The following is a 15,662-nucleotide window of genomic DNA, read 5'->3' on the forward strand; positions in this document are numbered from 1 at the left end:
TGTATAAACTAGGGTTTACAATTTTGGATTTTGAGATTATTTCAATTGTATGATTACATGGTCATGATTTTTGGAGTAGTACTATATGAAATTCCAGAAATTTATCAGATTCTTTCTTACATATTTTCAAATGAGTTTAATTTTTATATTCTAACAATGTGAAAAAAATTACAATTCAATGTCACTTTAAATGTAATTCAAAAAGGTAACTTCACATAATTAGTGAAGTTGCTAACATTAAGTAATTTTTTATAGCAATTTAAATTGATTAATTATGTTAAAATTGTTTACACTATCAAAGAATATAAGACAAATCCTTTTCATTTCGATGGTTAATAAGGTTTTCAACTTGGGGTGATTTGTAACTTGTAACTAAATTAATATGCACTCAAATAATTTAAATATTATAATTTGTAACTAAAGTTTATTATGTAACTTAATTCTATAAATTAATTTGAATTATGATGAATATAAATGTAATTTATTTGTTCTTTATGTAGATGGAATATCGTAGTTGGATGTATAATAGGGTTTTTGTCTAATTTATTATTTTAGGGTTTAATTTATTATTTTATTAGTGTTTATTGCTTTTAGAAATTTAGGGTTTATTAATTTAGGGGATAATATTGTTTTACTAGTGTTTATTGCTTTTAGAAAATTAGGCTTAACTAATTATGCTAGATTAACTGAGTGTGCTAACAAATTATAATTTATTATGTAACTTAATTCTATAAATTAATTTGAATTATGATTAATATAACATGTAATTTATTTGTTCTTTANGGAGGGGGGGGGAATTTTATAGAAGGGGTTAAGGAATTTATTAGACATGCAATGTAACTTGAACCATTTCGGATTGGAGGGATGATTAGGTGTCCTTGTGTGAAGTGCAAGTGTTTGCATTTTTTTTGGATCGGAGGATGTTAAGACTCATCTTTATAAAAAAAGGTTTATGGATAATTATTTTGTGTGGACTAGTCATGGAGAGATTGATGCTAGTGATGGTGTATTTCATAATGTAGTTGTTGGTGAAAGTAGTAGGTCGGTGGGGAATAACGTTCAACTTCCTAGATACCATGAAATGGTTGCGGATGCTTTTGGGATGCACTTCGATTTTGAAACCCATGAAAGTGTTGAACAACCTCCTAACGAAGAGGCAAAATATTTTTATGAACAATTAAATGCCGCTAGTCGTCCACTAAGGGAAAGGAGTATGCACTCTCAGTTGTCTGTTGCGGTTAGATTATTAAGTATCAAATCATATACCAATATTTCTCAAGCGGGAATGGATTCTTTCATTGGCCTTATGAGTGAACTAGTTGACCCAACTTTCAACATACCTGAAGATTTCTATAAGGCTAGAAAGTTGGTTTCTAAGTTAGGACTCTCGTCTATGAGAATCGATTGTTGTGAAGATGGTTGTATGTTGTATTATAAGGGTGATGCACATTTAGAAAGTTGTAAATTTTGTGAAAAACCTCATTTTAAGCGGCTTTCCAGCGGGAAGAAGGCTGTTGTGAAGTCGATGAATTACTTACCACTTATTCCTAGATTAAAGAGGTTGTACCCATCGATGAGTTCCGCTCCTCATATGAGATGGCACTATGAAAATAGAAGGCCGCCCAGTGTTATGTGTCATTGTTCAGATGGGGAAGCTTGGAAGAATTTTGATAGGGCGTATCCGGATTATGCTAGTGAACAGAGGATTGTTCGGTTGGGTTTGTGTGCTGATGGTTTCACACCATTTTCTGTTTCTGCAATACCATATTCATGCTGGCTGGTCTTTATTACGCCGTATAATCTTCCGCCTGAAATGTGTATGACTAGTCCATATATTTTTTTAAATTGTGTTATTCCTGGTCCCCGCAATCCAAAGAGTTTGATTGATGTATATTTTCAACCTCTGATTGATGAGCTTAAACAGTTATGGTATGATGGATTTGAGACATATGATATATCAACTAAGCAAAATTTCAACTTGCGTGCTAACTTATTATGGATGACTGCCGGAAAGCTAGCATGTCCTTACTGCATGGAAAATGGTAAAGCGTTCACTTTAAGACATGGCCGAAAGCAGACATGGTTTGATTGTCACCGTCAGTTCTTGCCAGTTGATCATGAGTTCAAAAGGATGAAGAAAACATTAAAAAAGAATACATTTGAACATGATTTGACACCTCCAATTTATTTCGGTGAGGAAATTTGGGAGAGGGTTCAGAACTTCACTAAAGTTACCGAGGCCCCACCTTTTAAAGTAGACATGGTTTGATTGTCATCATCAGTTCTTGCCAGTTGATCATGAGTTCAGAAGGATGAAGAATGCATTCAAAAATAATACAGTTCAACATGATTTTGCACCTCCAATTTATTCCGGTGAGGAAATTTGGGAGAGGTTTCAGAACATCACTAAAGTTACCGAGGCCCCACCTTCTAGATTTCCTGGATGTGGTGTTACTCATAATTGGACAAAATAGAGCATATTTTGGGAGTTGCCATATTTGAAGGATAATCTTCTCCGACACAATCTTGATGTCATGCATATTAAGAAGAACTATTTTGAATATTTGTTCAATACAGTGATGGATGATAAGAATAAGACAAAAGATAACCCGAAGGCTAGACTGGACTTACAAGAATATTGCAGACGACCTGAATTACATTTGAAGTCTGGGAATAATGGTAAGGTGTTCAAGCCCAAGGCCAGCTAAACATTCACTTTGGAACAAAGATGACAGATTAGTGAGTGGGTAACAAACCTAAAGATGCCCGAGGGCTATGCGTCGAACTTGGGAAAACATGCCGATATGTTGAGGGAAAGCTGACACATACGAAAAGTCATGACTGTCATATCTTCATGGAAACCTTAATCCCTATTGCATTTTTTGGTTTGCCTGAAAATATATGGAAACCCATCACAGAGATAAGTTTGTTTTCAAAGACTTATGTTCTACCACATTAAGGGAAGAAAACCTAGTTCAAATGAATTGGAACATTCCCGTGATAAAAGATGGAAAGGATTCATCCATGTGGTTTCTTTGATGTGATGGAACACCTTCCAATTCACCTTGTACACGAGGCGCGACTTGGAGGGCCAGTTCAATGCAGGTGGATGTATCCATTCGAGAGGTAATAATCAAACCTTGATTTATTCTTATAATTTTCTTTAATGTTATCGTCTAATATGACAATGTGCATGTCACGACCCTAGTTCACCAACTGTGAACATGTCATGACGGCACCTGGTCCCCATGACCAGGTAAGCCTAACACTTGCGGAAATGTAATAATTGCAGAAAAATAGAGAAAAATCAAATCAAATATCTAAAAGGAAACTGTACTGAATGCCGCATGGCAAGTACAACTCAACATCACAAGTCTAAAACAATTCCCAAAACCCGAAAACTCACAAATCACAAGCTAAGGGATACAAAAGAGGCTCTGACTCAAGAATATCTATACAAAGGAGAAATACTGAAATAGCTATACTTATTACAGAAAGCTGGAAAGGGACTCCTCGGTCTGCGGACGTAGCAGATATACCTCGAAGTCTCTACCGATACGCCTCCTTCCAAGGCTGACAGAACTGAGTGGGAGTACCTGTATCTGCACAATAAAATGTGCAGAAGAGTAGCATGAGCACACCACGGCGGTGCCCAGTAAGTATCAAGACTAACCTCGGTGGAGTAGTGACGAGGAACAGTCAAGGCACCTACCGGTCAATAAACAGTATAATCATAGGAATAATGGAAATGACATATAATTATGTAAAGACTGCATGAATGACCAAGAATGCTACAAATCACAATAAGGGAAAAATACAACAAGTAACAACGAGAATATAATAAATGAGGATAGGAAATGACGACAGAATCACAATCCAAATCCTAAGGTCACAACACAGAAATAGGAAAACAAGTCAATAACTCATATCCTACAATGATGTTCACAAAGGTCTTATCCAACTCTTTCTACAATTTTACCAAGTCTCGGATAAACCACAACTCGCGAAGACCCAGCATCTGAAATCTTACAATTGGCATCCTATGCCCCATCAATCTCATGGTCATACCGACAACTAACTGGCTAACTAGGGCCACTCTCACAAATATAATGGATAAACGAGGGCGTACCTCCACCCTTAGCAAAATCAGGAGGAATTCACCTCTAATAGGGGTGTTCAGCTACGTGTATGCTTGTGCAAGTTTCTAACAAAATTCTACCAGCTAGTAAACATGAAAAGGAGAACGGACCGCACGTGCAATGTTTCCCCACAACTTCCAAGCGATAAAGCTCATACCGGTAAGCAACCCACAATCACATTATTAAACAAATAGGAATGCCTCCACTGGCCGTCACAATTCTCTACAATCATCCCCTGACATAGTCCACCTTATTTCGCCACATGCACAACCCACATATAAGCATATAACATATCCGCCTTATTACGCCGCATGTTCGAAACATCAATAACAACAATAGCACGGCAAAGACCTCGTGCAACCCTTCAACAACAACCGCAAGGTAGAAACCTCGTGCATCACTATACCAACAACCGCACGACAGAAATCTCGTGCATCACAATACCAACCACCGCACGGCAGAAACCTCGTGCATCACATATCAACAACCGCACGGCAGAAACCTCGTGCATCACGATATCAACAACCGCACGGCAGAAACCTCGTGCATCACAATATCAACAAATGACAATATATACAGGAACAAAGCAAGAGAATCAACTCAAGAGATTCCGTTCACCAAAAGACGGTACAACTAACGTACAAGGAAATAAATGTAACAGGGAAATACTAAGCGCAATAAGGACAACTCAACAAGGGAGAAATGATACGAAACAACGATCCCATAATACTCAGTTCTACAACAAGGAAGTTAACATGGATCAAATAATTACAATTAAGGAAGTATCGACTAAACATAGGATATCTAACTTCTTTCCAATTAAGACCAATTAATTACACGAGAGATAGAAATAATGCTTTCAAGATAAAGACAAGCAGTTAGGAATGATAATGTGACTACAGAAGGGCAATGTCTATAGTTAAACAAGTAAAAGTCATTTAGGCAACAAGAATAACCAAAAAGGGCAGATAAATTCCAAGTAAGTCGTGTAGAGGTGGAACTAATAACAGGGAACTCAATCGTATCCAGAACAACTTCATATTCGGTGATTACAAGTACCTAAGAGCCTAAAAGGGCAATTTTCCACAAATAAATCCGAGCACGCACTCGTCACCTCGCGTACAGGGAATACAATCAACAAGGAAGACTCAAATCCTAAGGGGAAGTCCCCCACACAAGGTTAGGCAAGATACTTACCTCGAACCGGCTAAAATCAACTAGCAACCACGTTCTTGCCACGAGTACTCAACTCCAAATGGCCCAAATCTATTCAATTAAATCACACATTGTAAATAACATCTCAAGAAACTGATCCTACTATTTAATTCAAAGCTAAAGCGCGAAATTAGGCAAAATGACCAAAACGCCCCTCAGGCCAACGTCTCGGAATCGGATAATTTTTATATTTTCAGAACCCTCGTACCCTCACGAGTCTAACCATATAAAAATCTCCCAAATCGGAGGTGATACACCCCCTCAAAACTCAACAATTTGGTCTATGAAGTTTTACCCATTTTTCACTCAAAATCTGAAATTAAAGGATGAAATTAAGAGGAGATTCATGAAAATTGGTCTAAATCGAGTGAGAAGCACTTACCCAAGTCGCCCGGGTGAAAATCCCTTTAAAAATCGCCAAGAGCCGAGCTCTAGAAGTCAAAATGTGATAAAAATGGTGAAACCCTCGAATTTGGGGTTTAATTCTGTCTGCCCAGCGATTTGTTCATCGCGATCGCGGAACAACGATCGCGATCGCATAGAGGTAATTCGAGAAGGCCCAGAAATGTACATCGCGAACGCGATGATGAGAACGCGAACGCGGAGAAGAGAAAAATAGTGCTTCGCGATCGCGGAAGCATGAACGCGAACGCGTTGAAGGAAAATATTGAGGTCCAGAAGTTGCTATACGCGAACGCGTGAAATCCTATGCGAACGCGAAGAGGAAATAAACCGGGCTTCGCGAACGCGATGAGACAGATGTGAACGCGAAGAAGGATTTCGAGGTGGTCTTCAACAATGCATCGCGATCGCGGGAGAAGCTTCGCGATCGCGTAGAAGGATATCAGAAGCAGCAACAACAGCAGTTCAAAATAGGAGGAAAATGACCCGTTGAGCATCCGAAACACACCCGAGGCTCCCGGGACCCCGTATAGTCACACACACAAGTCATATAACCTAACACGGACTCGCTCGAAGTTTCAAATCACATAAAACAACATCGAAACGACGAATCAAACAAAAAATCAAGCTTATGAACTTCCAAGTCTTCAAAATACGCTTTCGATCAAAAAAACCTAACCAAACCACGTCTGAATGACCTAAAATTTTGCACACACCTCCCAAATGACATGACGGGACTACTGCAACTTCCGAAATTCCATTCCGACCCTCGGATCAAATCTCACTATCGGACCGGAAACTTCAAAAATTCAAACTTCGGCATTTCAAGCTTAAATTAGCTACGGACTTCCAAAATACATTCCGAACACGCTCCCAACCCCGAAATCACCTAACTGAGCTAACGGAACCATCGGATTTCCATTCCGAGGTCGTCTTCACACTGTTCTGATTACGGACCATTTTTCAACTCTTAAGCTCTCATTTAGGGACTTAGTGTCCCAAAACTCTCCAAAGCTCAACACCGAACGTCCCGGCAAACCAAAATAGCAGAAATGAACTTAGTGGAAACAGTTAATGGGGGATCGGGGCGTAAATTCTAAAAACGACCGGTCGGGTCGTTACAATGCAGGACTATGGGCAAGTGTAAACAATTTGTTAAACTGGGGAATAGGATTGAAGGATCCATATGGAAGCCTATCTTGCAAAGGAGACTGCCCATTTTTGTTCTTACTACTTTGACAGTCATGTGCCATGTGCTATAAATAGGCCCAATCGGCACAATGTCATGATTGGGATTGATCCATTATATCCACCAATGTCCATATTCAATCAACCAGGTCGAGGTTCTAAAGATCGAACAAAAAGGGGCCTAAGTAGTATGGAGTACAATCAGCTTCAAATCATGTGCTGCTAAATTGTCCGGAAGTTCAACCCTTTCTTAAGTAAGTATTGACATAAGATTAATTTACATGGACTACTATTTAATTTGGTTGATGCAACTAACAACAAATTTTCAATGCGTCGCTCAGTGACTTCGTGAGCAATTTGGCCATGGTGCTGTATATTCTACATTTGAGGCATGGTTTAAAGAGTGTGTAAGTGCATCTTACATACTTTCTCACATGTGAATATATATACTTGTGAATATACTTGCTCACTCGTGATTTATTTAATACTACATGTAGGTCAATAATCCAAACAATGGTGTTAATTAATTTTTGAAAGACATATCTTGGGGACCAGCACCTACGGTTACAACTATGTCTAAGTATTGTACGAATGGTTACAAATTTCACACCGAGAGACTTATAATAGTAAGTAAAGTACCTTGCACCTATGAATGACTGCACTCGAGTAGGACCCCTTAATTAAATTCAAGTAGTTGTCTGTGATATATCCTTATGCTCCAAGTATAAAAGAAGCAATAACAGTGGGGGTGTGTCAAAGGTGGTGAAGGCAACCAGGATGGGGAAAATGATTATTATGGTGTGAACAAAGATATTCTAGGATTGTCATATTCAGGTTGGCCAAATAAGAAAATAATACTTTTTTTATGCAAGTGGTTTGACCCAACACTTAGAAGAGGTACAAATGTACACTCGCAGTACAACATAATTAAGGTTAATAAAAAGAGGGAGTATGGTCGCTATGATCCTTTTATAATTGCAGAAAAAATTAGGCAAGTGTAATATGCTCCATATCCATTGCGGAGGGATAAGGCTGATTAGTTTGTTGTAATCAAAACAAAGCCTGTTTGTAGGGTGGAAGTTGAGAATGTGCTAGATGTTGCTTATCAAAACGATACCTCAAGTGTTAACCAAATGGTGGATGATCAGTTGGAAAATGAGTTGGAGCATCCTCAACGCATATTAGAAGAAGTTGATATGGAGGAAATAATAATCTTAGAAAATGAGGATGAAGAATCACCTAATGAAAGTGAAACATGAAGAAGAAGGATTTTTAGACGAGGAAGGATACGTTGACGAAGACGACTAGCAGGTTAGTTTTTTCAAGCGCTCTCAACTTATATAGATTTATATTCTCAATTCTAACATTTTCTTTAATTTATGAAGATGACCGGTAGGGGTCAAGGTAGGTCTAGGAAGGATAAAAGGCCTATTGATCATCATGATGGTGCTACACCCTCGCTTCCTTCCACTCCACACTTGCATCCCTTTGCTGTAGATGGCCGGCAGCAATCTTCTAGGCACACATCTATTCCACCACATCCATCTAATCATTAGGCTACCCATTATTCGCCCTCCCAGCAGTATTATTACCATTCTCCGTCATAGGGCTATACCCCGCTTCCTCCATATGATCCTACATGTAGTTACATGGGTCCATCGAGTCAGCAGTCACAGAGCCATGTGGTACGCCCGTCATCTGCTCCATTTGCTTCATCATTAGCTGGATCGCATCCATCTAGATTTTAGTCGGGCGGATCGTAGCAGTGGTCTGAATTGCAGTAGGGGTCTAGATCGATGCAGGGGTGTGGATCGCAGCCATCTTCATCGGGGACCCCGTCTCCCTCCCCACGGAGTTTGTCTCCTAGCATTTCTAGACTTCATCTTCAGGATAGTAGCGCTGAGCCAGATGCCTCCCATTCTGAGCGCGCTTCAGATTCATCGGAGGATGATGATTCGGATGAAGTGCGGTATGATCGTTATCATAGGATGATCATCTGGCCTGAGCGCAATGGTTAAGATTTATTTATTACTTCTTTATTTTTGCTGAATTATAATAACTACTCTTGTTTATTTAATGTAATTGCTATGTTTCAGGTTCGTACCTAATCATCAGGTTACAAAGATGATCACTGAAATTCTTGGATGGTTGTATAATGCACCCTATCCGACTTGGAGTGACTTTCCACCAGAGCTCGTGCAACAAATTTTCAACCAATTTAATGTTTTAATACAATTCTTATCTATTTAAGCATTACATTAACAATATTTTCATCTAACGTTAGGAACGGTATAACAGTGAAATTTGTGCAAATCTGCTCCGCTCGAAAGAAGAACAAGAAGCCTTCATGGGTTCTACCGTATTTACGGGAGGATCTGCTGAGGCATTGGACCACCGAGAAATTTGAGAAGAAGAGTGAACAGGAAAAGAAGGCCCGAGCATCTGAGAAGGGTGGCTCCTTGCACCGTGTTGGTGCAAGGAGCATGGGGGCTACGAGGAGACTACTGGTAATTCCTTAAAATATTTACATCTATTGTTATCGAACTACATTTATATATGTTAATTTAGTTAACACGTTTTATTATATTTGTAGGAAAAAAAATATGGGAGGAAGATGACTCATGATGAGTTCTTCATGGAGACTCACATCCGGAAGAAGAAGGCACCGACAGATCCAAGTATATGGGTCGAGGACCGGGCGGAGACTGCATATGTAAGTTTCATAACTACTATAAATGTTTATAATATTATATAGTTAATAATTTTGTATCTTCTAAATAAAGGGTCGCTACAAGATTAATGTGGAGGAGTACACTCAAATCTTGCCACCGAATGAGTAAGGCGAGCGACCACCCCTTTCAGACAAGAGCGCAGAGGATATGGTTGGATGTGTTCGGTGGTCCTAAAAAGGGGATAGCATACGGCCTTTCAGAGAGATCATTTCGGCACTATAGGGTTAGATTGCAAGGTATAGGGACTTCCGCCCAAGGCGAGGCAATCGACAGGTCGACTATCTCGTCTATGGAAAAGAAGATCGCAAAGCTGACAGCAGAGCTTGAAGAGACAAAGGCTAAAGAATAAAAGAGAGATGAACAATTTGGTACCCTTCAAGTTCAGCTAGAAAAGAGGGACGAACAATATAATCTCCTTCAAGGTCAGCTGGCCAATCTTCTTGCTAGTGGTGCTTTCCCCATTTCCCGGTCTCGTGAGCCTTCCCCATGTGCTAATCCTTCTTGTCGTGATCCTTCGAACCATGCCGACGATGAAGGTTCTAGTAGTGAAGATGGAGATGATGCAATATAAAACACTCATTGAATGGTGTGTATTGCTAAACAAAGTATTGAACTTGTTAATATTTAGTTGGGACTAGTTTTGAATGATGATTGTATTGTAGATATTATTTTGTTATTGAACATTTGTATAGCTGTTATTGTGGTTGGCATTGTTGTTGTTTTTAGTGTTGTTGTTGTGGTTGTTATTAGCGTTTTTGGTTAATTGTTGTTATTGTTATTAGATAATTGTTGTTGTTGTTAGTTAATTGTTGTTGTTGTTGTTAGTTAGTTAATTGTTGTTGTTGTTGGTTAATTATGGTTGAATGGCAGCAATGTGATGCTGCCATTATAGGATGGATATTAGTTATAATTGGCAGGTGGTGTAGCTTAAATGCAGGCATATTCTGCCCAGTTTTTATCCAAAAAACCGACCAAAATCGGTCGGAAATATCATTTCTTTTGCCCAGAAATTCAAAATTTCCGACCGAATTCGGTCGGAAATTTCAAATGAAATCTCCAGATTTTTGAAATTTCCAAGCGAAGTCGGTCGGAAATTTTGAATTTAAATTTATTTATTTAAATAAATTAATAGTTTATTACCATTTACAAATAATTATATATTTAAATAAATTATTATTTATTTAAAATTCCAACTGATTTCGGTAAGTATCTGAAAATTAAATAAAAAACTTTTTTATTTAATACCGACCGATTTCGGTCGATAACTGCAGTTTGACAGTCAGTCAACGTATTGAATAAACCGACCGTTTTCTGTCGGGAAATTTCGACCGATTTCTGTCGCAACACGTTAGCGACCATCATTTTCCTGACTAATTAAAAGGGGTCAGAAATCAGTCGCTTTTTTCAATTTTCGACCGATTTTAGTCAGTTTTCTTGGACGAATTTAGCCAGTGTTTTAGTAATGGTAAGCTTTAAGATTAAATTTTATCCTTTGAGATGATAAAGCTGAAATTAAAAAAAAAACATCCAAAACATATAAGTCTTGAGTAATTAGGTAATTAGGTCTGGTCTTGAAGAGTATTTCATATGGTATCTTCAATTTTAGTACCTTTAAAGGGAATTTGTTAATCAAATGTGTTCCAATAAATATGCAATATCTCAAAAAACAAACAATGAGATGAGACTGATACAGTAGAGCGAACAATGAGGTGAGACTAATATAGTAGAGCCCTAGAAGTCTCTAAAAGATTTTTATGCTTGTGTTCCATAATTTCATTTTGTTGTGGAGTTCCAATACATATTGCATGATATATTATACTTTATTTTAGAAACAAAAAAAAATCTTCTTGTGCATTTTTTTTATTCAAGCTTAAAAGCATTATCTCAATATATGACTTTAATTTTGTTTTGAAATTGTCTCTCTATCTAGCTACGAAAGACTGTAGAAATTGGAAAAACATTTGATTTTGTAATAATAATATAAGTAGAAGTACCCCTATTATAGTCATCAACCATAATAAGAAATTACTTGTATCATCACAGGTAAGTATGTTATAAGGACTCTATGTATCTACATAAATTAACTCAAATACATTCTTAATTATAATAGAGAAGCTAGAAATTATAACTTTGATTGCCTAATCATTGGACAAATCACAAAAGGCACAAAAAAATATGACGAGAAGAACTAGGAATATAGGAAATATTTTTCATATTACTCAAAGGCATATGGCCACGATAGTTTCATAGCTTGTTTATTACTTCTGATTAACTAGAAAAAGAAATTAAAACCGGAGAATATTTCTGATTACATGTATACTTTTCTCATACAACTAGACTACTAGATGAAAATGGCTACTTGAAAATGAGTTATGTAATGACCCGATCGATTGTTTTGAGCATTTGCATTCAGTTCAGTGGTTTGAGATTATGTGTAGCTTCATATGATGTATTATTACTTGTGTGTATCGTCGGTTTTGATTTTCGAATGGTTCAAGATTGATTTGGAAGAGCGATTCTCAACTAGGAAGCTTTAAGTTGGAAAAGTTGACCAAGTTTAACTATTGTGTAGTTGACGTTAAATCGGAGTTTGATGGTTTCGTTAGGTCCGGATGATAATTTTGAACTTACGGGAAAATTTGAATTTAGAAGTTTCTAGAAGGTTTTGGCTCTAATTGGCGAAGATTGACAATTTGAAAGTTCGGAAAGTTTATAGGTTTGACCGGGAATTGACTTCGGTATTATCAGATTTGGATTTTTATTTTGGGAGTTGGAATAGGTTTGTTATGTCATTTGAAACTTTTGTAAAAAAAAATGAGGTGATTCCGAGTTGTTTAGACGTGTTCGACGTAAGTTTGAAATTTGGAAGTTTGAAATAGTTCATTAAACTTGATTTGAGGTGCGATTCGTGATTTTGATTTAATAATTTATGATTTGAGGCATTGATTAGGTTTGTGCTATGTTTTGGGACTTATTGGTATATTCAAAGGGGTCCCGAGGGGCTCAGGTGAGTTTCGGACGGGTTTCGAACCATTTTGGGTCATGTTGGTTATTGCTGGTTTTCTACTGGTTTTGATGCTTCAGGTGTTCTTCGTGATCACGAAGGTGTGGCCACGAACACGATGTGTATGTGAGATCTGGGTGTTATGACTCTACGCATTCTCAATATGAGGGCCGCGTTCGCAGAGGTTCATTAGCTAGAGCGTCGTGTTTGCGCAGCTAGGTCGTGTTTCTGATAGTTGGTCGATTAGTGCTTTGTGGTCGCGTCTGCATGTCACAATCGCGACGTTGTGCGGGCTTGGTAGGCAATGTACAGTGCGTTCGCGAGGATTGTGCTGCGAACGCCAAGGCTTATTGGGGCAGTGTTGTTTTCTTCGACGCGATCACGAAAGCTTTTCCGTGATCGCGATGTGTTTAACTAGGCAGAATCATTTAAGTACTCTATTTTGAGGCTTTGGTTATTTTATCATACTTTGTGTTTGGGAGCTCGACTTTGGGTGGTTTTAGAGGGGATTTTCACCGTTTGGATTGGGATACATATTTTAGACTCGGATTTGATTATTTACATGATTTCAACTTTGATTTTGGCATTTGATCGATGAATGTAAAAGAGAAATTTAGTAGTTTTGTCTAAACATTTCTAAAGTGAATAATTGAGTTTTGAACGTCAATTCGGAGTCAGAATTGGATGATATTGGTATGGTTGGACTAGTATTTTAATTGGTTATCAGAATTTGTGATTTTTATAAGGATCTGAGGTGCAGGCTCGGGTTGACATGTGGTTGACTTTGAGTATTTGATTAAAGATTCGATCTTTATTGTTTGAGTTTGTTTCCTATGGCGTTATTTGATATTTTGAGTTGCTTTTTGCTAGTTTCGAGTCGTTAAGAGGTCGATTTGAATGGGATGGAATTTCTAAGGTGTTGTTTTGGCTTGTTCGAGGTAAGTAACATATCTAAACTTTAAGTTGAGGGTAATTATCCCTAAGAATTGTGATACTTGAGATGTGTTGGGGTGACGTACGTTCTAGGTGACGGGCGTGTGTGCATGCACCGAGGTGTTCATGCTCAGGGTAGTTCTTAGGCTATAATATGCCATTTTTTGCTATCATGCTTCTTTAATATCATATTTTCTCCAATTGTATAACTATGTGAGTTATTATTCATGTTAGAAATCATGTCTAGGCTATCTACTTATTTGAGACATGGTAGGGCTATTTTTTTCCATGTTGAGCTATTTGCCTTATCCGTAGTTATATTGTTCAGTCTTGATAGTTATATTTGTATGCTATATCTTTTTCTCTATGCACATTTAATATGGTGTCTCACATGTTATTGGTGTCATTCTACGTGATATGAGTTTGAACTGAATTTGTGGCACATTGTGATATTTCATATTGTATAATTGGATTATGTTACTGTGAGATGTTAGCATATGGAGACTTGAGCGAATTGATGTCTGATATGGGCCATATAGCCGTGGTGATTGATAGTGCGGTGACGCTTGCATCGAGGCTACGTACTGGACTTAGTGTTATTGATATTGAGGTGACGCGTACGCCAGGCCCCACGTTAGGATAAGTGATATTGTTTAGGGGCGACATGTGAACCAGGACCCATGATGGGCTATGTGATATTGATTAATTATTAGATATTGGGAAAGGATCCACCCCTTCGGAGTCTGATATTACACTAAGCACAGGAACTGTGATATATATGTGTTTTAGTGAGGGGCTTTTGTGTCAGGCACCATGAGGGTGCTTAATGTGAGTATACTTGATATCTTTGCTCTGATGGTATTGGCTTGACATGTATATTCGACATGCAGGAATAGAGATGTATTTTTCTCATGCCAGAAGGTAATATGGTGTTAATGACTTGACATGTAGGCATAGAGATGTATTTTCCTCGTGCTAGATGGTAAATGAAGTGTCTTATTTATTGTTGAAAGTTTGGAAAATCACAGTTCCTTGTTAAACTCATGCTTTTGTGATTTTGGAGAAATATTTGGGCTTTGAGTGTTATAATTAGGAATGCGTGTGTAATTTTCCGTATACGTGAACAAGTCGAACATGATATCTCTTGAATGGTTTTACTATACTATCATCATTAGATCATGTGTTGTTATTGATCAGTGATGTTGGATACTGACCATATTTCGAGCTCGTCACTACTTTCAATCCAAGGGTAGGTTTGTTACTTATTGAGTACATGGGGTCGGTTGTACTCATAATACACTTCTGCTCCTTGTGTGCAGATCTTGGAGATGATGTTGTTGTTGTATGGCGGGAGCTAGCATTGAAGATGCACCTGTTGTCCAGACATAGCTACCACTTGTCCTTGGTAGTTTTAGATTCTAATTCTATTTATGCATATTTAAAATAGATGTCGTATTTATTTTCATACCATCTTTGTAAATCTATGTCTTAGTGGCTCATGACTTGAACTATAAATCTTTGAGTTAATGTATGGGAACTCAGTTATTTCACTTAAAAAAATTCTTATTATTTTCATTAGAATTGCGTAGTCTTTTGCTTGGCTTACCTAGCGGGTTGGGTTAGATTCCATCACGACTATGTGGATTTGTGGTCATGACAAGTTGGTACCAGAGCCCTAGGTTCGTAGGTTCTATGAGTCATGAGCAAGTGTCTATTTCTTTGAGAGGCTACAGGGCATCTAGGAAATTTCCCATATTTCTTTCTTTATCGTGGGGCTTTGATTCATCTTGAAGTGTATATCATTTATTTTCTTCCATCCACTTGTATGTAATGTTGAGCATTCGGTATCAGTTATGTACTGACGACTTATGATGTCATGGATGAGGTGCAAGATGTGTTCTATGTGTTGTGGAGATAGGCCGGTCTGTAGGACTTGAGGTCAGGTTCAGACCGCAGTTTGGGCTCGGTAGTTTCAGCTGTGTGATTATGTGCTTTTGGACTTCTATGACTTATAGTGTCCCTAGGAGTGGGATCGGTGGCTAAGTGAAT

General features: G+C 38.0%; 1 protein-coding gene across 1 annotated transcript; it reads left to right on the plus strand.

Annotated features, from left to right (window-relative positions):
* Positions 953–2,269, plus strand: LOC109224337. Its single transcript, XM_019388923.1, has one exon. It carries the CDS (start codon positions 953–955, stop codon positions 2,267–2,269), a length of 1,317 nt encoding a protein of 438 aa, XP_019244468.1.

This window comes from Nicotiana attenuata, chromosome 3, assembly GCF_001879085.1.
Source record: "Nicotiana attenuata strain UT chromosome 3, NIATTr2, whole genome shotgun sequence".
NCBI lineage: Eukaryota > Viridiplantae > Streptophyta > Magnoliopsida > Solanales > Solanaceae > Nicotiana > Nicotiana attenuata.

Coding starts and splice junctions, on each gene's coding strand:
- LOC109224337 (XM_019388923.1), top strand. CDS start 953: ATGGATAATTATTTTGTGTGGACTAGTCATGGAGAGATTGATGCTAGT.